The sequence below is a fragment of the Meles meles genome, chromosome 8 (genome assembly GCF_922984935.1).
Source record: "Meles meles chromosome 8, mMelMel3.1 paternal haplotype, whole genome shotgun sequence".
Taxonomy (NCBI): Eukaryota; Metazoa; Chordata; class Mammalia; order Carnivora; family Mustelidae; genus Meles; species Meles meles.
The window spans coordinates 44325001-44346983 of NC_060073.1; the positions used below are offsets into that span (position 1 = coordinate 44325001).

The following is a 21983-nucleotide window of genomic DNA, read 5'->3' on the forward strand; positions in this document are numbered from 1 at the left end:
TCTTGTTAGAATTTTTGTGGACCCAGTAAAAGGACCCCTCCTCGCTACCAGAAGGGGAGGCCGTTGAGAGACAGATGCAGGTCAGGTAAGTGGAGATCAGAATGGTAGCTCTGGAACTGTTAAAAGTTAGGTTGGGAGATGTGACTTAGGTGTTTGGAGATAACGTGTAGCGACAGTGAGCCTCTAGATTCTGAATCCCGGATTGGATTTACTCAGCAGGCATGGTAGCTGCTGCATAGGGTCAGCTCAGCTAAGCTCCCTTATGGCTGGGAGCACACGACGGGGCACCCCCTCTGCAGGAGGTACATCCCAAAGGGAGAACCTGGAAGGACTGCACCTTACAAGCCCAGGTCCTTCTCCCAAAAGGAGAGTGGGAGTGAGCGAGGATGTAGACTGAGGGGCCTAGAGTGTTCTGTAGGGAAGTCTCTTTACATGGGCACATGAGGAGTGGGTAGTGATCATTCTGCCCATGGGTCTGGTCTGTCTTTGTTGGTCATTTAGCCTGGAGGGCTTTCTGTTCTGCCCTCCACCTTTAAAAAAAAAAAAGATTTATTTATTTGACAGAGAGATAGAGAGCACAAGTAGGCAGAGCAGGAGGCAGAGGGAGAGGGAGATGCAGGCTCTCCACTGAGCAGGGAGCCTCATTGGGGCTCGATCCCAGGACCCTGGGATCATGACCTGAGCTGAAGGCAGCTGCTTAACAAACCAAGCCATCCAGGCACTTCTCTTTTCTGCTTTTCATTCTGGGGCTCAGTCTCTTTTAGCTCCTGTCCCTGCTTGCCTCTCCCTCTGCTCTACACTCTCACAGGGCTGTGGCCCTGGACATCCTCTCCTTGCCAGGTGGGCCCCCGTGTCTGCATCTCCTCTTTTTTCTCTCTTCCTCTCTTGTTCTCTTACTGTGTGCCCCAGTCTCCTGAGGGTTGGCTGTAGGAAGAACCCACATAGTAAACCTCTGCTTTCCTCCAGGTGAGAACAAAGGAGGAATTTTTGCAGGTGGGATAGGAATCGGGGAAAGAAGGGAAGGGAAAGCCACAGTGGGAGTGCTGCACAGGTGTTGGAGTGGTTCTGATTTTCCTAAGTCCTGGAGGATCTCCCATTCAGCTGGGGTGAGGGTGATACCCTGAAGCCAGAGGTAGAGTTGGGGAGGGGACTGGTGGTGAAGCAGAAGCGGGTATTGGATGCTGGATAGGCAGTCCACTGCACATGACCTTGAGCACATTCATAAACTCATACTTCCCAGACACTTGCCTCATCTAGGCATTCATTGCTCCCTGAGCATTTCCTGCTTTCTTATTCCTCTGTGTCTGTGGGCAAGCTGTCAGCCCTGCCTGAAATGTCTTCCTTCCCATTCCTTCTGGTAATCTTTAGTCTCTCCTGATAATTTTTCAAGTCCTAACTCAGATACAGCTTTCTCAGTGAAGAGTCTTCTCTTATAACTCCATTGCATTTTCCCCATGTGTGTGGAGGGCACAGCGTACTGCATTATTAGGAATTGCTTACATGTTTCCCAATATGCCAAAAACTGAGCTGCTTAAGGGTAGGAACTGTCCATTTCAGCACAGGTCCTATATATGGAAGAAATCACAAATGCTTTGATTTGATTTAAATGATCTGTTTGGGTCTGTTTGGGGATGCAGCTTAGATTTTGAGTGATTGGTGAAGTTTCCCGATGAGACCTTGGAATAGATCATGAGCTTCCCGCTCTCTCTTTCCCCTTTTTGTTCGCCCATCGTTACCTCCTCGCCGCTGATTCTGGGGCTGTGGCCCTGGACATCCTCTCCTTGCCAGGTCACAAAGCCCTGTGCTCCCTCTCTGGTGAATGTGCTAGAAACATCTGCTTTGTCCCTTTCTCATTCCACAGGGTACTCAAAGGGGTGAGGGGCATTTTACTAAGATACTAGTTAATTAAACAGAAGTGTCAGATAAGAGTTACGGAATAAGAGTGCCTGTCTCCGCATGCTAGACCCAGGGACCACGGTTTCTAGCAGAGCTGATTGAGATTATAACCGGTCAGTGAAGGCAGTGTAATTAAGGGAGGAAAAGTGCTAGATTTGGGGATGGAAGTCCGGTTCAGATTCTTAGTTCTATCTTTACATTCTTTAGCGTCCTGAGTTTGTCTGCTCACGTATAAGATGGCAGCTGAAGGGTGAGATGTCCTTGCTTCTAGGCCCTCGCATGGACAGAGCTAGGAGATAGATGTGTGCACACATATATTTACACATATGTACACCCATGTCTGTTTGTCTCGAAACCGTGAGCTTACGGTCATTTCTGCAATTACAGTCCACTATGACATGGGTGATTCTAGCCTTCCATCTCTTTGTGTCTGTACCTTTCCTCTCCTCTCTGCTGGTGAGAAATTGGGCTCCTTCATTTTCAGTGTGTTTACTTATTTGTTCAATCTCTCGGTATGGAAACAGTGTCCCCACCACATCACCCATCTTCTTGGCCAGCGCTGCTGACTCAGACCTGTTGTCTCCGACTCAAGTTTCTTTCAGGCCCAGTGGTACTGTCTGAGCCCCTTCTCTGACCGATTTGTTCTGTTATAAATGTGCTTTCAAATGTTTTTTTGTTTTTTTTTTTGTTTTTTTTTTTTTTTGTAGGCCTGGAAAATTCTAAAGTAACCTGTGTTCTTGCTGGCTCAGATCACTCAGCCTCACTGACAGGTAGGGACCCGCTCTTTGAGTCTAACACGCCGTTCGGAGTTCTGCACGTTTCCGCCTCGCATGGTGGATGTTGGGAAACAGAGGGAGGAGCGTAGACTTGGAGTCAGAATTCTGCTGCCTTCCCTGGTCTGATTTAGGAAGTCACTTTACTTTCCAAGACCATTGCCTTCTCTACCGAATTCTCTGTGGGCAGTTTTGAGAGGTAAAGGTGAAAGTACAGGTAAGGCATCCACAGGAAGGAAACCTGGGCTCCCTTCCTTTCCTCTCAGCTGTACGGTAGGGACAAGAATATCCTCTTCTCCAGGTGGTTGTGATTGCCAAGTCACACAGCCAGCACTTAGGCATTAGAGCCCATTGTTGTTGTATCCCCCGAGCCATTGAGCCATTTGGTGTCTACTAAGGCTGTCTGTTCCCTTTTCTGTTTGCTCTCCGACTAACCTGTTCCATCCACCTCCGTCTTCCAGTGCATTTATCTACCTCTCTGCTCTGTGTTCATCTTCTCTTTATCTGTTTATCTCTGTTTTTATTTACCTTTCATCTTCACATCTTCCTATCTAATCTCTGTGTCTGTATATCTTTCTAAACTGAGTTTGCACATATTTCTCTAATCTATTTTGTATTTTTATGCATTTCTGCATTCTGTTCCATCTCTTTGATCCCTCCACCTCTCTGTCTAATCTTTTTCTCTCACATACCGTATCCCTCTTCTTGGTTATGCATCCTCCCATCATTCCACACACCCCACCAACACAGTACAAACTTTCCATTGACAAAGCAGCACCTTCTTGGAAGTGAAGGTTATCTCTTCCAAAGGTTCTCTTTCAAAGCCAAGAGTGCCCTGATCCCTACCAGTAGACTGAGACGAGAGCTTTATTTTGGTAAGAGAGATTTATTTTGGTAAGGCCAGAGCTGAAGGCAGGACCTTTTTTGAGCAAAGGGGAATGACTTTCATACATAGTGTTTTGAGTGTTTTATGTGGAAATTAGGGTGTATGTGTACATAGGTACACATCACAGATAATGGTGACATGCATTCTTCAACGTCAAATGTGTAATACAGTCCAACTGAGAAGCTGCTACTATTTCCAGATTACAAAGCCATGATGTGAGAGTTTAAATACATTATAAATTCTGAACTACCAATAATTTGTTATTTAACAAATGCAGACAACTAGCCAATAAAAGAAATGCCTACTTTTAGCCTGTGTTTCATATTAGGTAGACTTACATGTATGTTAAAAGGGTTGAGTTGAAGTGAATGGCCCCCTCTCTCCATTTGTAGAGGAAAGGCTGGAGGCCCCAGGGTGAGAAGTGACTAGTCTGTGCCCCACGGTCAGTGACAGTTGAGGAAGGCATTCTTTTCTGAGACTAAGATTATCATAAGAGATTTTTCTACCCTATCCTAATAGAGATATTTCTACGCTATCATAATCAGTTTGAAATGGCCAGCATTAAATAAACGTAGAGATTTTCTCATTGCTTGCTAACACTTTCTTCAAAAATCTTAAAATTAGTGAGGTTATTTATTATTTCATATATGGAACCCTTTTATGGTGTTTTTAAAACATAGATGTAGAATTTTTGTTTTACTGAGATAGAATTCATCTATAAAATTTGCCCCTTTACAGTGTGTATAAAATTTAGTGATTTTTAAAGTATATTCACAAAGGAAATTGGTTTTTTATATTTTAAAAGTGAGTTAAAAATCGTCAAGATTCATATCCCTCCTTCCTGTTGAAGCTGTTACCCATCGGATTTTGTTCATTGCTCTTTAGACATTCTCTCTGGAGTTGTGGTAGGTTATATAACTCTTTGGCATTGCAGCAGAACGTAATTGTGCCTGCTGGTGCAACAGTGTAACGATCCACATGTGGAAGGCAGTTTGTCTTTACGAAAAGAAGGTTTAGACTTTCTAAGATAAATGAAGGCTTATTACAGACACGGACTCGCCGTAAGTGGCAGCTTGGTAGCTAACCAGTCCATTAAACAGGCTGAGACTTTGCTAAGGGACTTCTCTGCCCTCTTGTAAGGGATCTCCCTACTTTGTACAGTTTGGTGAAGTCCAGGGAGGTTGCCCTCTCTCAGGGCATGAAGTGCACCAAATTCACATCATTGAACTGTGGAATGTCAGTCCGGCAAGGTCAACTGAGTGACAGAATGACTCCACTGACTTACACTCCCTCATCTTAGACCTGATGAAACAGGCCCAGGATGTGAAATGTATGGAAGGGCGACGGAGTAGCAGCTCTTGGGCTGGAACCCCGAATCTTGGTCTGATGTCCTTAATGATACTGTTTGGCTCTATACCAGACTGCTCTATGGCAAGCAATGCTGGAAGGCTTTTTTGGGCGGTCATGAAATGCTGTTGGAAGCAGAGGACTTGGCTTTCTGCTAACCGTGTGATCTTGAGAGTCATTTAAATCTCCAAGCCTTGATTGCTTTAGCTTCTAGAAGAATGCTCTTTAGTAGAAATATAATGTGAGCCACATTTCAAAAAGTAAAAAGATAAATTAATTTTAGTAATATATTTCATTTAACCCAATATACCCACAATATTATTTCAACGAGTAATCAATATGAAGACTATTAAGGAGATACGTGTTTTTTTGTTTTGTGCTAAGTCTGCAATCTGTTGTGCTTTTTTTTTTTTTTTAAAGATTTTATTTATTTATTTGACAGAGAGAGAGTACAAGCAGAGGCAGGCAGAGGGAGAGAGAGAGAGAAGCAGGCTCTCTACTGAGCAGAAAGCCCGATGCGGGGCTCAATCCCAGGACCCTGGGGTCATGACCTGAGCCAAAGACAGCCGCTTAACCAACTGAGCCACCCAGATGCCCCTGTTGTGCTTTTTTAATTTGACAACACATCTCAATTTGGATGGGTTACATTTCAAGTGTTCAGGAGCCATGTGTGTGTGCTATGTGCTGTACAGTACAGTGTAGAAATGTGGAATGTTAGGTTGGAAAAATCTTAGAGCTCATTTAAGGAGTCACAGACTATAAGTTCATGGGCCAAACTGTGTAGCTCACAGATCCATTTGGTCTGGCTTCCGGTTAAAAATGTTTTTGAACGTACATGCCTTTTAAAGAAGCATGTGCTCTGTGGCTTGCTGCTATGGCCCACCAGTCTCTCTTGTGGCCTGTGTCATCTGTTACACGGTCTGCCCTTCTAGGCCATGTGCCCTCCCCTCCGGTTTTCAGCTTTGAAAGTCTAAGGTCAGTAGCTGGTTAGCAGGTCCAGGAGTAGAAGCCAGAGTCACGTGACTCTGAATTTGCTTTCTTTCTGTTAATTCCCAATGTCAGTCTGTGGCGTTCCTGCTTAAACCTCAGGACCACCGTGAGGTTCAAGTGAGATACAGTGCTGTGTGTGTGGATGGGAGGTAGCTGCATTGTGTTTTCTGCTGGACAGGGCATGTCGTGAAATAGTCTCGGGTCTGAAAAGTTTAAGGTTAAATAATATATCTTTTAACCTGTTCCTTTAAAAAGTTAATATATATTTTTCCTAACCAAGGGCAATGTAAATATACATTTTTTGAAAAATGGAGAAACATGTTTTTCTTTTGGTAGATGTTCTATGAATATTTGTTGAATGAATTAATGAAAAAATAAACTTATACTTTCCTATTCCTTGACAAACTACTAAGAACATTTGGCCTTGTTTCCTATTTATAGAATTAATAGCAATCTTGTATGTTAATATGCTAGACATGAATTTTATATCCTGCTTTGCCCTATTTGACGTCATAGCATGAGAATAATACAACTTCTCTTAACTATTTTTTCCCCCAGATTTGTCTTATTTCCCATCATTTTGAGCTAATTCTCCTTCACCTCTTTTGTTCCCCCTTCTGTTTGTTTAAGATGCAGGAGAGCTGTATGTTTGGGGAAGCAACAAGCATGGGCAACTGGCTTCCTTGGCTGCTTTTCTTCCTATACCCCAGAAAATAGAAGCACACTGTTTTCAGAATGAAAAGGTCACTTCTGTCTGGAGTGGGTGGACGCACCTGGTTGCTCAGACAGGTGAGAGAGCAGCAGAGAATTTGGTTGGTAAGAGCAGTGAGGTGGGGTGGGGGGGAAGGCTGGGAGGATAGCTATCTAGACAGCTATGAATGCTTAGGACTAAGCCGGTGGGTTTTTACTATGAGATGCTGTATGGACTGGGATGGGAGGGCCTGGGCTTGGGTTCTGCCGTCAGCCAGATATGGAGCTTTTCCTCTCTGGATCAAAGGTTTACACCCAAAGAGGCAAGACTTGGTTAGATGGGCTCTTTCTGGCCCTACAAATCCATGAGGTTTTGAGAAGGAACCATTGTAGCAAGCATCACCCAGAGGTTTGTTGGGTTGCTGGGGAGTTTTTGCCTTGTCCTAGCTGAAGAGATGACTCTACTTGCCTTTCCACCTGAGGCTAAATTAAAGGCTTCTGAAACTTAAAGATTCGTATTTCAAGATTGAGGCAGGAGCATTATTTTGAATCATAGCTGGTGTGATATTTTGATTCACATTTCCATTAATGCTAACAAACCACATACATTGATTCAGACATCTGATATATCCCGTTAGATGTCACCTTACGGTGCCACGCCATCCAGCTTCAGACATCTTTATCTTTTCTTGATTTCTCATTTCTCATCTTTCCCTTAGGGCTTGTCTCCTTTTGTGGTCTTCATATTGCTGATTTTGTTCTCTGGGTTTGTTTTTTTTATGGCCTCTTCCCTGCCTTCCCAGTGCTTCCGTTGACTTACGTAGAGTTTCCCAGACAGGCCATTTGTAATTCTTAAGATCTATGCTCATGTCAGAGACCCCTGAAGCTCAGGGGTTCTCAGGAGTCCCCTTGCCTGCCCTTGCCTACTTATTAGCTACACTTGGGTCTCTAGACTCCCAAGTACTGACCTAGTGACTGCTAGTTACTGCAGGGCTGTCTGCTTTTTGTAGGTTTTCCCCTTCAGTTATGCCTGGCAGGCCCGCCCCACTCACACTACACACTGGAACACACAGACACACACTTGGGAGTCTTCATATGTATGAGGCTTTCCCTTGGTCTTTGAAAAGATTCTGTGACCATTTTGGAACACAGGCCTTTATAACAAAGGTGTAAAATAAACTTTCCATACTGACCACTTCAGAGGATACTCTAAAGGGGAAAGTCATGACTTCCTCAAAGAGGTTCAGACTGCTAGAAGATTGGGGTCTACAAAAACTCTTCCTAAGGAGACTCAGTGAGCACCGTAGTCGTGTATTCGCAATTGTTAATATTTGCCTTTTACCTCTGACAATGAGCTCTGTGAGGGACAGTACCGTGTTAGTCTTGTTTGCTTCTGTCTCTTCCCTTTCTAGTTAGAAGAGAGTAAATATCTTCAGATACACATGAGTCAACGTAGACCTCTAGATCTGACCTCCTTCCTTGGTCTCACCTGTTCATGAACAGAAGGCTTCAGTTTGTCTCAAAGCAAATCGGTTCTTGCTTATTGGGAACCTACTGAGCGATGTGCTCAGTGTTGGGGAAAAGACCTGGGCTGTGCCCTCACTAGAACGCGTAGACAGGCCTGGTCTAAGAAGGTAGACATGGAAGATTCTACCAGCCATCCATCCATCCATCTGTCCATCCATCCACCCATCCATCCATCCAGCATACAAATGGTGAGGGTCTATTTATGTACTACACCTTGTACTGGATACAAATCCTGCTGTCAGGGAGCCCCCTGTTCACTGGGAGAGACTGACCTGTTACCCAGCTTCGGCACACCTGTGCAGCAGTAGAGCGAAGTACAACGTGCAGAAGGGGCATAGAAGGGGGCAGGAGTGTGAGCAGTTGGGTGCTACCAGGTGGGCGTTTCATGGTTAATCAGTCTGCAAAGAATTACCACACAGTCAGGTACACTTCTACCAAATGGCGGTGAGTTTGGTTGAGCCTGTCAGTAAACCCTCTAACTGGGTTAGTAGCTGATGAATGAGAGATGCAAGATGCTGCTTCTTGGGGGCTGGCCTTGTAGCCTCAGAACTGACATTGATTTCCACGTCTGGGCCAAAGCCCAGCCCTTGGTGTGCGAGCTTGGAACCCGCAGCCCTGACGCTGTCTGAGTCACCCCAGTCTCTCTAGAGCTCAGCTTCCCTTCACCACCTCCACTTGACAGCGAGATTTTTCGCTAATGTTTCAGCTGTTTAATTAACTTGTTATTTCAGATCTCTTGTTTATGTACTCTGTCACTTTCCCCTTTCTCCTTAGTCCAGAATGGTTGTAAGCTGGGGTGTCTGAGTGTCCTGGCTCTTCTACTGAATTTGGGGAAATGGGAGTCTCCCGCTACGTGATTCACCAATTTTGTGCTCCTTCTAGCAGCAGTGGAAGCTTTTGCCCTGGCCCAGAGTCATTGAGAAGAAACACCCAGGGTTTCTAGTTCAGTCAGACTCAGCGGCTCGTATTAATGGGAACAGGATTTGCTCACAGGGTCAGAAGCAGCTCATTAATGGAACAAGGAGTTATTTGGCTCTGGTTGTTTTTACAAGCTCCAGTGAGAAATTGCTCCTGGGACTTACCTGCAGGCCACATCAGCACCGAGGCTGCTCTCGGGCTCATTGTGGAAGGCGGTCATTGTGTGATATTGAGTAAAAGAAGGATTTCTGCACTCTGGCCATCTGTCTCTCCAGTTAGGTGGGATGGGAAGGGGTAGATAGGAGCAGAGAAAGAGGAGTGGACTCTGCTTTTCCCCTTCTGCACAGTCCTCGGCTAGTACTGTCAACCCCAGGCAATTTTATGCCCCTGGGATTGTTTGCAATGTCTGGAGACGTATTTGTTTTGTTTTGTTTTAAGATTTTATTTATTTGTTTGACAGACAGAGATCCAAGTAGGCAGAGAGAGAGAGACTGGGGAGATCAGGCTCCCTGCTGAGCAGAGAGCCCAATGTGGGGGTCGATCCCAGCACCCTGAGATCATGACCTGAGCCGAAGTCAGAGGCTTAACCCACTGAGCCACCCAGGCGCCCCTGTAGACATATTTGGTTCTCACAACTGGGATACTACTGGCCCCTCGTTGGTAGACACCCCAGATGCTGCTAAACATCCTGCAATGCACAGGACAGTCCCCCCACCACAAAGAAATACTAGCCCCAAATCTGAGTCTTGGCACCATCGAGACATCCTAGATGGCCCGAGACTGCCCTGCATCCCCAGTGGTGGGTTCTCGGTTAGTGCAGTTCACAACGGTATCAGGCTGACCTTACAGCTTGTCTGTATGGGAATCCGGGGTGCAGGTTCTGGCCTCCCCCTTCCGGAGTCTGGAGCCTGCCTGCAGTGTTTGCGATGGAAAAATACTTTTCTCTGTTAGTCAGAGTCGCTTGGAAAGAGTCCAAGAGAACCTGTTCTAATCTGGGAAAGTTGGCAAGGATACCTGTGTCTCAGGCTGGAGGAGCTGCATTCTAGAAACCTTTCCTAAGCTGCTTAATGTCCCTGATCATTGTTCTCAGGAACTTCGTGGGACTCCTGGGTGACTTTACCCAGGCTCAGTGACCTGCAGCCGTCTCCTCCCAGAGTCCTGATTTCCTGGCCGGAGATGCTTTAGTGAGGTCTGGGAGCAGATCTGGGTACCTTCCTAGCTTGACAACCTTGGTCCAGTCACTTGACCTGTCTTGGCCTCAACTTGCTCCTCTCTCAGGGAGGAGGTTACAGCCTGCCTGCATTCTACACAGGGCTGCTGTGAGGGTCAAATGAGTGGATCTGTGTGAAAGAGCCCATCTAACTGTCAAATGCTGTCCGCATGTGACATGCAGTTGGGATATGTGAGTGTGCTAAGGCATGAGCGATACTTCTAGAAGGACTTCTGTGTCGACAGGATCTGCAGAGCTTGAGACATCCAGCTTTCCCCGAGGCCTTATGAGCAGGCCAGAGATGCTCAGTGTCCAGCTCTGAGAGGGAGAGTTTCCTAAAGTCTTTCACTTACACGCAGGCTGGCAAGTGGTGGCTTTTTTCTTCTCACCAACAGTTAGGAGGATCTTCGTGGCCTTCGAGATAGCTTTCCTGTGAAGATCTCTGATCACACTATCGCTCCTTCATGGTACACATCCCAGTTTGTAATTGTATACATCCGTGTGTGTTCTCATTTAACATCTACGCTGTCAGCCTGTGAGAACCGCGTCGGTTTTGGCTGTGTCCGCAGCACCTGGAGTAGGCCTGGCACATAAGTAGAAGGTTAGTAATGAAACTGTTGAATGAATGGATAAATGGCAAGGTACAGAGCAGCAGGGGCTTTGAAGTCAGACAGGCCTAGGTCTCTACATCTCCGCTCTGCTGGCGTCCTGACTGTGTGGCTGTGGGCAGCCCCAGCTCTCTCCACCCTTGTTGCCACCACCATGGGTCAGGCCTCTGAAACCTCTTCCCTGGATCCCACATTGGCCTGTGGCCTCTGACCTCCTTGTCTTCCCACACTCACTCCCAAATCACTCCCCCTAATCAATCCCCCCGCCCCTGCCAATCTGTTCTCCATACCTCAGTTGGAAGGTCTTTACAATCCCATCATGTCGCATTCCAGTGGCTTCGCAGTGTTCTTATGATAAAAATGTACTCCTTCATGGTCCCACAAGGCCCCTTGTAATCTGCCTTCTGCCTGCCATGCTGGCACCATTTCGTACCGTGCTTGCTCTTGCCTGTCCACCCGATGTCCACTCTGGCCTTTACACGGTCACTGTAAACGTTGACTGCGCCGTGTATTTCCTACCACATTGTTGCATCTCATGTTCCCTCGATTTGGCACACTTATCCCTGAACTCCTTCTTCATTTTGACTTAGTTACATCCTTTTTTTTTTTTTTTTTGGACCTCAGCTTAGTCATTGCCTCCCAGGGAGGCCTTCCCTTGATGCCCCTGACTAATTACTTTTCCCTTTTATCCGTCTCCTAGCACTACAGCTTCTCCTTTGTGCTGTTTTTTTGTAGATTCTTTGACTAGCTTCTCCTCCCACTAGACAGGGAGCCTTATAAGGGCAGGAGCTACATTGCTTTCACTCAGCATTATATGCCCGGTGTTTGGCAAAGTACTTGGCAGAGGAGGTTGGTGCTCAGTACATGTTGGACAAATGAATAAATGAGCTTATTTTCTCATTAGGGGAAGTGGGGGGATATTGCTGACCTTGCATGAGGATTAAATGAGTTGATGTCTTAAAGCTTCCAGGATCCATGAGGACTGGGTTCATATGTCAGTTCAGTACACATGAGTGTCCTCTGCTCTTGGAAACTCTGGAGCTCTCTAGAGATCCCATGCCCCATATCTTCTTCCAGCAGAAGTCTCCATGGGGCTGACTGGATGTCTCTGGACAGGTAACAGGTTGATTCAGAAGTCTCCTGGCGAGTGCAGGAAGATCGGTGCTTACAAATGCTAACTGCTGGTGGCCAGTGATTTATTTGAATCTCAAGGGGAATGATTTACACAAGGTCCCGACCTTAGTATGGGGTTGGTCAGAGTATCTAGAATCCGGTTGCTTTTGGCATGCTGGAAGCTTTCCATGAGCCACGCAGTATCCTGAATTAGTCTTGTGGTCTCATGATGGCTCTGGACTGAGAAAGTCAGCCCAAATACAGAGTTCTTGACATTCTTCAGTTTCTTCAGTGTAACCTAAGAAAGTCCCAGAGTCTTGGAAGTTGGAGAATCAGAGATGGAAGAAGAGACTTCCTCACTTTGCAGCTGAAAAAACTGAAAGAGGAGAGAGAGTGATTTATGGCAGCATTAAAGCCGGAAGTCCATTTCTACTTTTTAGTAAAATTTTTTCCCTTCCCATCATAGTCCTCTTGGTTCCTGGTTATATTCTTTTATAGTTGAGATATGTTTTATTCTTTTGTATCTTTAAAGTGGGGAATTGCAGGCACATGTGGAAGGGACCAGCTCTTAGCCACTCTCCTTTCTTGTTTCAAGTGTCACCGACCCAGAGATATTTTATTGTATTTGATGTCTAAGCATTAGTGAAATCCAAGCCCAGGCATTGATTCACACTATTTTTTTTTAAATTTATAAATATATCTGATGCTGATTTTTCTGTTTTGGAGCCAGGATCCTTTTTAGAATAGGGTGACAGTGTGTATTACTCCATCTTCTTTGGGACCAAATATCGTGAAACCTCAACCGAGCTCAGGGAGATTCTGACCTCATGGGCTCTATTTAAGGCAGATGCTTTGGAATTCATGATGTTTGTGCTTTAGAACTCTGAAAACCCAATGGTTGAAAGTCAAAGCAAGCCTAAAGGACTGTTTTGAAATGAATAGCTTTGCTTATTCTAAAGTCATTCATTTTTATCCGAGCATCCTTAGAATATGAGGAATGGATGAGAACTTCAAGCTCATCTAGCCGGACTCTGTCACTTTAGAGATGGGGAAACTGAGGACTGATGGGGTGTGAGTGGAGGAGGTGGAGCAGAACTCAGGTGTCAAGTCTCTCTGTGCAGTACTCTCTCCACCGTGTCTCAGCCTCTCCAGAGACGATGAGGAGATATGGAGGACTTCACTAATGCAACCCAGGGACCTGAAGGAAGAGTAGTTTCTTCTGTACCTGAAGTTTTGCTTCAAGAGAACACTGATTCTTAACTCAAGTGTGTAGCCATAGAGTCCCTGAATGGATTTGTGTGTGCAGTAGAAAGTAGGAGATGGTGCCCAGGAGCAAGGGTCAGGACACCATCCTAGGACTCACAGAAGCAGCAGCGTGTCTGTTTGTGATCGTACCATAGCAGTCATAACTCTCACAGACCACTTTTATTGCTATAAAGTGCTTTTGTATCCATTTCCTCCTGTGAAGCTGGCAAGATGGATGTTATCCTTGTGTCACAGACAAGTCCCTAATTGGTCAGCTGCATCGCCCTGGTTTACTAGACTGGCAGAATGAAAACTTGAACCCGGTCAAGCCTGCTGCTCTGATTCCAAGTATGTATCTCAGAATGCTCTAGCTCATGAACTGAACTTCTTCCGCTCTTCAGAGAAGCCTATTTCTCCAGTTTCTTCCAGTGATTCTTCCAAGCAATGAGGAAGGAAATTCTTAGTTATCCTTGATCCTTCCGTGGGACTTGTGGAACGCTGTATGTATATAGCACTGTGCTACAGGATACAGGGGAATAGAAAATCCGGAACTACTTGGATGAGCAAGTGAAATATTTAGTAGAAGAATAAAAAAGCATGTGGCAAAGAGTCAGAAGACTGGCCCAGACACTGAAGCCTCTAGGGCTTCAGGGGAAGGAGAGGTCCAGGTGGGTGATGGTGGTCAGGGAAGGGTGTGAAATCCTTTGAGAAGGTCACCTTTGAAAAGTGGAGAGTTTGGGACTTGGTTCTTTTGCTTTCTTTTTGTCCTCTGGCAAGACACAAAACTCCCTGGTCCCTTTCTTCCCATCTGGCCAATAGCAGGTTGTGGACATAGTGATTTCTAGGGACCAATCCAGCTCTGAAATTCTACCCTATATTAAAATAAAATTGACCTAAGGAAATAATTACAGAAGTATTGGAAGATTAAGTAAATCTCCACTCATTGCAGCCTAATTTATTGTGACAGCAAATGCATGGATATAAGAGGGATTGGTTAAAATAAATTATATAACCATATGTTAAAATATATAGCAATTAAATAGAACGTTGTAGAAGGATATTTAATGACAGGAATATGCTCATGAGATAGTAAGTGAAAAGAATGGATTATAGTAAATTACTGCACTGTAACTTCAAACTTTTCTTTTAAAAGGATGTTTGAATAGGAAAGACAAGAAGGAAACATACCAGAATTTTACCCCTGATTGGTGGAATTATGTGGGGCTTTTATTTTCTTTTTTACTTTTATGCTGAATAGCTTATGGTGTGATTATATCTCCCATAAACGTTAAGGTTAATGAATAAAATTTCTTGCCCCTCAGTGCAGGGAACTAGCCCCTTTACCTCCTGTCCTGGGTATGTGTCATTGACTCGTCGCTTCTACGGGCTTCATTTGGGAGGTCGCATGGAAGAAAGGCAAGAGACTGTAGAAGGAGGCAGGAATGCAGAGATCTATTTTTGGCTTAGTCATGAGTCAGCTTTGTGACCTCAGACAAGTCCCTTCTGAACATCCCCGAGCCTTGGTTTCCTCATCGGAAGACAGGAGTTGGAGGTCACAAAAAGTTCTTTGAGCTCCAAGATATACTTGCTCCTAAAGATGGAATTTCTCCACTGTCGTGGTGCTGGGTTAGGGCCTCATTGGTTCCTGGTGTCCTTGTTTTTCTTTCCTGCTCCTCTGCACTGGGTGCCAGCTGACTTTTCCTGTTTCAAGTTCAAGGTGGGACTGAATGGAGTTTGTTGGTAGGGCTTGGGGATGAGAGGCTGTAGTGACAGCATTACACCACTAGAGGGAAGCATTGTTTGATTGCTTCCCCGTTCCCACTGTCCCTTATCTGCTCTGCAGGTAAAAAATAGCCTGATTTGCCCTGATTTGGTTTCAAATTCTAGAATTTTAGAATGAAAAGGACTTTGAGGATCATCTAGTAGAACCCTCATTATGTTGCAGATGTGAGATAACAGAGGCCAGAAAATGCAAGTGACCTATTTAAAGCCACACAGTATGTTTTCTTAGGGTTTGCTCTAGAGGGTTTAGGAGAAGGCTGCAGACAGAGCCAAGAGTGTGGTCCATTGAGTCCAGAAAATTTGGACAGTTTCCACAGTTGTGCAGGAATCTGAGAGATCTGCCTGGATGCACCTTAACTGTGCTGCTCTGGTCAGGTGCTGAGAGGCCTGGAGATAGAGAAGCAAAGACCTAGCTGTACCCTGAGGAGCTCGTGTCTGCTGGAAGAAGCGCATGCAGACACATGAGCCTCCCCCAGCACACCTTCCCCGTCCTCCGATGGTGTGCCCTCCTGGGAACTGCGCTGGGTGTTGACTTGGAGGCTGGCTTATGGGACGTCGGCTGGTGTCCTCATGACTGATGCCCTCCAAGGTTAGGAGACAGACTCCCCGGGCACCTCCAGTTTGTAATTCCCAGGGCATTTCTGCCAGTAGTGCTCACGTGTTCCCATGTCCTGTCTTACCCTTTCTCGAAGTTTGCAAGGAATCCTAACCGTTCGTTTCCCACCTTCGAAAGGCTTTGTTTCCTTGGTCCTGGGCTGACTTTATTTTTGGTTTGCAGGGTGCCCACCAGCCCTAAGCACTGTGGTAAAATGGAACTGTGGGCTGGTCTGGGAGCCACGCAGCTGTGCGACCTTGGGCAGTTCCTTCCTGTCTTTGGGCAGGGAGGTCCTGCTCTCAGTGGCAGTGGTGTCGTCTCTGTTCGAGAGATGAAGGTCTGGCATTGTTTTTGGTTTTCATGTTTGGCAATGAATGCCCATTGATCTGTGGTCCATGGAAGTGTGGTATGTGTCCAGCTGAAGCAGATGCAAGATTTGTGCTTTGAAGAGGACTCATTTGAACAAGGGGGTTGTTGGAGGGCCTGGCCAAAGCCAAGTGCGGCTGGGCCTAGAGGGCCACCAGATGGCAGCAGTGGGCAAGCAGACAGCCTTGGGGTGAGATGAGTAGGGCCAGCATCCAGAATCAGAGTTAGCAAGGTCAAAGCTGGAAGAACCCCTAAAGGTCATCCAGGCCCTCTTTTTATGGATGGGAGAACTCAGGCCCAAAGAAAGAAGAGGTTACCTAAGGTCTTGCTATGAGTTAATACCTGATTGTCTCCTTGCTCAGGAGAAGAACTGAGATCGTTTTGGCCCCTAGTTGGCTGTTCCCCAGGAGAGACAGCATACAAGGGCCTGGGCCCTGGGCCAGCGAGCCAGAGGTGGGAAGGGAAGAGGGCAGCAGTTAAGTGTCCTGCCTTGATCCTGGTGTCTTTGAGCTTCCAGTCCTAATGATTTTCACCCTTGAACCTGCAGTAAGCGCAATGCCTGGTATCTTTTCTGTTCGTGCTTGTCTTCCCAGCTCTCCTCTGGGCCAGGGCCTTCTCGTCAGGCTGCGCCATGATGGGATCCTCAAGGGTCATCTCACAGCCCCCACACCCAACAGATGGGTAGGTCCAGGGCCTTACGCTGCAATAAGACACGAGTTAACACAGTAATTTCCAAGGGTGTCAGTGTAGGGCAGGGAGCCAGTCTTTGCCAAGCACGTACCATGAGCTAGGTGCTCTGCCAGGAGCTGCCACTTACATCCTCCTCCTACCTCTGTGAGGTGAGCTTCCCTTCCATTCGTTCCAAGTGAGGAAACTAAGGCTCCGAGAGGCTGAGGGGCTTGTCCAAAGTAACACAGCCAGTTAAGCAAAGCAGACCATTGAATCAGGCTCTGTTTGATGTCAGGGGTCACACTCATTTTATTGCATCATGCCACCTCCCCTCAAAGTGACTGTGCTGCAGATGTGGCAGGTGACTCTCGGGCTGCGGGGCAGGGAGGAACACATACTGTTCTCTCTTCCTGGGACGTAGCAGCATTATGGGGGCGCTGGGGAGGAGGCCTTAGAAACATGGAAGAGGAGGGCAGTCATAGGCAGGTTGGGTGGTGGCTGAGGGGATGCTGGGTACCTTTGCTCTCTGTGCCTGTGCTCCAACCCTTTCCTGTACCAGGAGTGTGGGACCGTGGTCCTCACAAAGCTCTTGACACACTCAGGCGCCTTCTGCCCACGGTCACCTCCCATAGAGGCCCTCCCTGTCCACTGCCACCCTCTCAGCACGCTCCTCTCCCTGCACGGCTTTATTTTTCACAACAGCAGTTTTTGCTGCCTGGAACCAGGGTATCTCTGTTTGTTTGTTTACTTGTCACATCTCCTCAGCAAATGTGAGCCTTGCCAGGTGAGGGTCTTGTTCTGTTACTCACCTCTGTGTCTCCCTGGGCCCAGAGAAGAGGCTCAGTGAGTGGGAACTACACGGAATGGCTGCAGCTTCTGGACATGGAAGGTGGGCCATTCCAGGGGCCTGGGCTCAGGAGACCTGCCCTATGGCCCTGCCTTCTTCCCGCCTTCTTGGGGAGCCCAGGGCAGAGAGCCTCTGCTCCCTGGGGTGGACAGTGATGCCTGGTGGCACATGGTGTTAGGGCCAGCCTTGCCCTGGATGTTTGCGAGGCCTTCCCTTCAGTCCTTGGTTTCAGCCACTGTGGACTACAGCCACGCTGCGAGCTCACCAGATGGTTCTGGGAAGGGTTTAGAGGACCCAGGCAGAGGGCTCGGTTTCCATTCAAGGAATCCTTCTCCTCTTTTCTGGTGGATTGATTCGTTCCAGGAGCTCTCTCAAAGTGAGCATTAAGTGACTGGCCTGTAATTTCACCATCATTTTTAGGGTCTTGACAGATGGCACTGCACTTGCCCTTCCTCAGGGGACCTTGCCTGTCTCACGGGAGCTCTCAGTAATCATAGTGACAGCCAGTGCCTTAAAGTGCTCTCGGATGGGTGCCAAGATGAAAGTGGGCCATTTTGAGGAATCTTGGGTCATCTTCTTCTTAATCAGAGAGTGACTTTTTACTTCAGGAGGAAGCCTCATGTGGCCAAAAGACCTGAAGAGCCAGGTTCAAGCTCTGTTTGGCTGTTTTTTGGCTGTGTGATCTTAGGCAAGTCATTTAACCTCTCTGGGCCTGAATTTCCTCATCTGTTAAATGGGTCTCCTAATCTCTGATTTGTCTGCCTTGTGGGATATATTATGTCATTCACTTATTCACACATTCCTTCTTCACTCCTTCTCTCTGTTATTCGACAGATATTTGTTGACTAGGCAGAAGTGAGGAGAGGGCACTCCAGGCAGAAGGAATACTGGAAATAAAGCTGTAGAAGTGGGAGATGCCCCTTGGCATAGTTTGCTCAGCTAGGGGCCGGAGAGAAGCAGAAGGGACTGGAATCATTCAGGTGTAACAGATGTGGGTCCTTATTCAGGCCTTACATGTGAGCCATGGAAGGGGCAGCTGGACGTTTCTGTCGGGGGTCGGGGGGGCGGTGGAGGAATAGGAATGATGAAGGAAAGGCCATGCCTCAGGGTGGCTCTTACCTCACGCCGGCCTTCTGCTTCAGGCCTCACGTCTGTGGCTGAGTTTTAGGTACTTTGGCCCTATCCCCCATGAGCTGGTTGACCAGTGGAATGCACAAGACTGGTAGGGACTGGAGTTCTCTGGCTCATTGGTCTGCCTTCTGGGGAGCTGTCCCAGGCCACGTGCAAGGTCACTTAGGAAGCCATCATGCTGCCGTCAATACACATTTCTCCGCGGCCTAAAGATGAGCAGCTTGGGGGCCTCTCCCATGCCTGCCCGAGGAGATGGAGGTGTGTGGGGAAGAGCTGCTCACCTCTACCAAAGACACACTGGGCCAAGTGTTTGCCAGGCCTTTAGAGAATCATCTGTTTGCACAGAGTTTGCAGAGGGAGGCTCACTCCCGTTTCACATAGGAGGAACCTAGGGGACTTAGGAGAGGTGGGCCCCCTGCCCTAGTGGCTGAGCCATACTCTGCTCAGCGTGCAGCAAGGGAGGGTGGTTAGCAGGATGACTGGTCAGCTCGAGGCTCTAGGGAAAGCACTTTGTGGGCTGGGAATTGCTATGTGCATGGGCAGGGAGTCACAGAAGTACCGCTTCCCAGTGAAAGTATTTGGGACTTGCTTGGGTCCTTCCTGCTTGGGCTGTAGAAGGTTCCAGCCTTTGGTTTCTCCTCTCCTCACACTTTCCTCCAGCCAGCCCCAGAGTGAATGGCTCCACTCACCCCTTCTCCCCCCGCTTTTTTGGGGAAGAATATTAACCCTGTAGTACAACATTAACATCAAAATGAGCTTAATTTTTTTCCCCCCATTTTGGTAAAAACAGTAGAAGTCACAAAATTTTAATGCTGGAAGGGACCATCTTCTCCTTATTTGAAATGTAGGGAAACAAGCCCGGGAGGACAGTTATATAGCTAATGGATGCAGAGCCAGGATTGGAACCCCGTGGGACCCTCGCCCGGGACCTCTTCACTGCCCCACATCGCCCCTCTGAAGGATACTCTAAGTGCTTCATCAGCCTTTATGGAGGAAGAATCCAGCTTAATCAATTTCATTACACCAGCCCTTTATGTAACAGGGCTGTTTCCGGGTCCTGGCAGATGGTCCATAGTAACAGTGCTCTGCTGATTTGGTTGGAACTGATCCTATGAAATGAAAAATCCCGTGTAGCAGATGCCTTTTGCAGTCCCTGGCCATGGAAAAGTCAGTCTCTCCAGGGAAGGCACTGTAGCTTTGGCTTCTGCCCGTGTCTGGCGTGGCTAGAGGTGAATCACCAGAGGGAGACTTAAACCGTGTCCGCTTTTCCCAGGAGGCCGCACTGGTGACTTAGAGTTTCTTGGCAGGTGGGGTGCTGGTAAAGGGTGTTTCTTCTGGTGCCTGAGGGACAGATGGGAACAGGGAGCAGAGTGGGAGGGAGATGAGCAGATGTGGAAGGGAAGGAAGGACAGGCTGTCCCACCATGGATCTGGCCTGGCGGACCTTCACACATAGGAGGCCATGCACTTCCAGATGAGCAACTTGAATGAAACTGCAGTGTTTGCCATGCACATCAGCCTTGACCGTGGACTTGGACTTCAAGCCTCCCCCATCCCCTTTCACTGAAATTGCTGGGTCTCCCGATTATCTTGCCTTTCCTGGTGGGTGCTTGATCATACTGGGTTCTCCTCAGTGGCCTCCTGTGGTGATGCTCATTTCTGACACTGCTTGATGCAGGGGGCAAGTCTCCAAGCCATTGTAAAGTGGGCTTCACTTTCAAGGCCCCTCCTGCTCCTCAGTTCTTGCCCTTAATGGGTCCTAGCATGTGGGGGTGGGAGAGTGCTTCCCTATTTGTGAGTGCTGCCCTGTTAGGACACCTGTCACAAAGAGCCTAGGAGAGATTCCCAGGGGTGGGGTTGGAGGAAATTTGAGAGGCACCAGGCTAAGTCATGTCCTAAGACATTCTCACTGGTCCGGCACGCACTGGCATCCCAGGATAGGCTCCCTCCCCTTCTTGCTCCGGACCCTGGTGAATTATGTGTCCCCTGAAAAAGTGGCAGTAATCTTTGTCTCCTCTGTTTGAAGATGTGAATCTGGGCCTCGTGAACTGAAAGCCAGTTTCTCTTTGGAGTGCAAGTAGTGTTTCTGGGGGTCGTAGGATCTCTTGGGGCTTCTGAGGTGGAGCCCTCGCTTCTTCATAACAGCTCCAGCACCGCGGTGAGCTTTGCTGGCCTTACGTCCCAGTTAGTGGTTTGGCTGTGGTCCTGCTCCTGCAGGGCCTCGGGGTGGTCTGCAGGGGGAGCTGTGTTCCTGTGGCCAGGGGCTGGCACATCACTGGCCTGGAGCATTCCTCTCTGCAGGTTGGCGTGCTTGGGAACTGCGGCTTTCCTCGGCAAACCAGCCTCTCAGGCCTCATTCCCAGCTTCAGCCTCCAGCTTGGGCATTGTGAGTCATCATCAGCAGTAGAAAACGAGGCCTCGCCAACAGCTGGGTGCAGCGCCTGGCCTTTTTTCCCCCCTTCTTTTTTAGAAACTTCACAGAGATGGGAGATGCTGCTGACCTTTTGTAATGGACAGTGACTGGAGGTGGAGTCCAGGGCGAGGGCAGCTCTAGGTAGGGAGAAAAGGAACCCTGAGGAGATGGGGTAGGGATGTGTATCTTTCTGTCCCCCAGCCCTTGGGCCTCCCGAAAAGCCATCCCTGTGAGAAAGGCAGGGCCTCACCCATGTCTCTTCTTTTCTGCCAAGGAGCCTAGAAAGCTTTAGCTGATGCAGCTAGCAGTGGGACATGTGAGAGGCTGACTGGTACTTCTCTCAGAAGCTGTGGACAGGATGGCGTAGAAGTCAGGGTGACCTGGCTTAGAACCCTAACCCTAACCCTAGTCTTGCTTTGCTTCTAACTCGCTATTTACCCCTGGGTGAGTAAATCACTTTCCTTACTGGGCCTCACTTTTCCCAGCCAGAAGCAGGTGGATGGTTGGTTAGAGTGCTCTGAGGTCCCTTCCTGCTGTGAGTGAGTCTGTCACGAATGTAAAGAATTTTGAGCTTTGTTCCCATGACCATCTTGAACATCTGAAACCTGTAGCTACTTCTCCAGATGAACAGTGCTCACGGTTTGAGGACATAGGTATGACTCCTACCCTGTAAGAACTTACAGGCTGTCTTCTTCTTTCCTTGCTCTAGGAGACAGTACAGAGTCTGCTGGGAAGCAGGAAAGTGGGATTCTGATTCTGGCTCTGCTAGAACACTTCGTGTATCCTTGGGCAGATCACTCCTCTCCTTCAGCCTCCTTTTCATTTTCTGTAAAGTCAAGGGATTAGACTCGCTTCTTGGCTTCACCTCCACCCCCCTTCCCCTGCCCCCATCTCCACTTGAGCCTCCTACCAGCTCTTCTGCAGGGCGTGATTTCTTAGCTGCAGAAGCCCTGGGGTATAGTTTCCTTTCTCGCTGGG

The 21983-nt window shown here is 47.7% G+C and overlaps 1 protein-coding gene across 7 annotated transcripts in view; it reads left to right on the plus strand.

Moving 5' to 3' along the window:
- SERGEF (secretion regulating guanine nucleotide exchange factor) overlaps positions 1-21983 on the plus strand; it is a 219057-nt gene that overhangs the window by 17476 nt on the left and 179598 nt on the right. For 4 of the 7 annotated variants that reach the window (XM_046016027.1, XM_046016029.1, XM_046016024.1 and 1 more), the window contains 2 exons: positions 2604-2666; positions 6523-6681. The exons of 1 other annotated variant lie outside the window; for it this stretch is intronic. In XM_046016027.1, coding sequence (XP_045871983.1) covers positions 2604-2666; positions 6523-6681 — 222 coding nt within the window. The remainder of the gene's footprint in view (positions 1-2603; positions 2667-6522; positions 6682-21983) is intronic. 2 more of the 7 variants (XM_046016028.1, XM_046016026.1) reach the window with 2 other exon arrangements.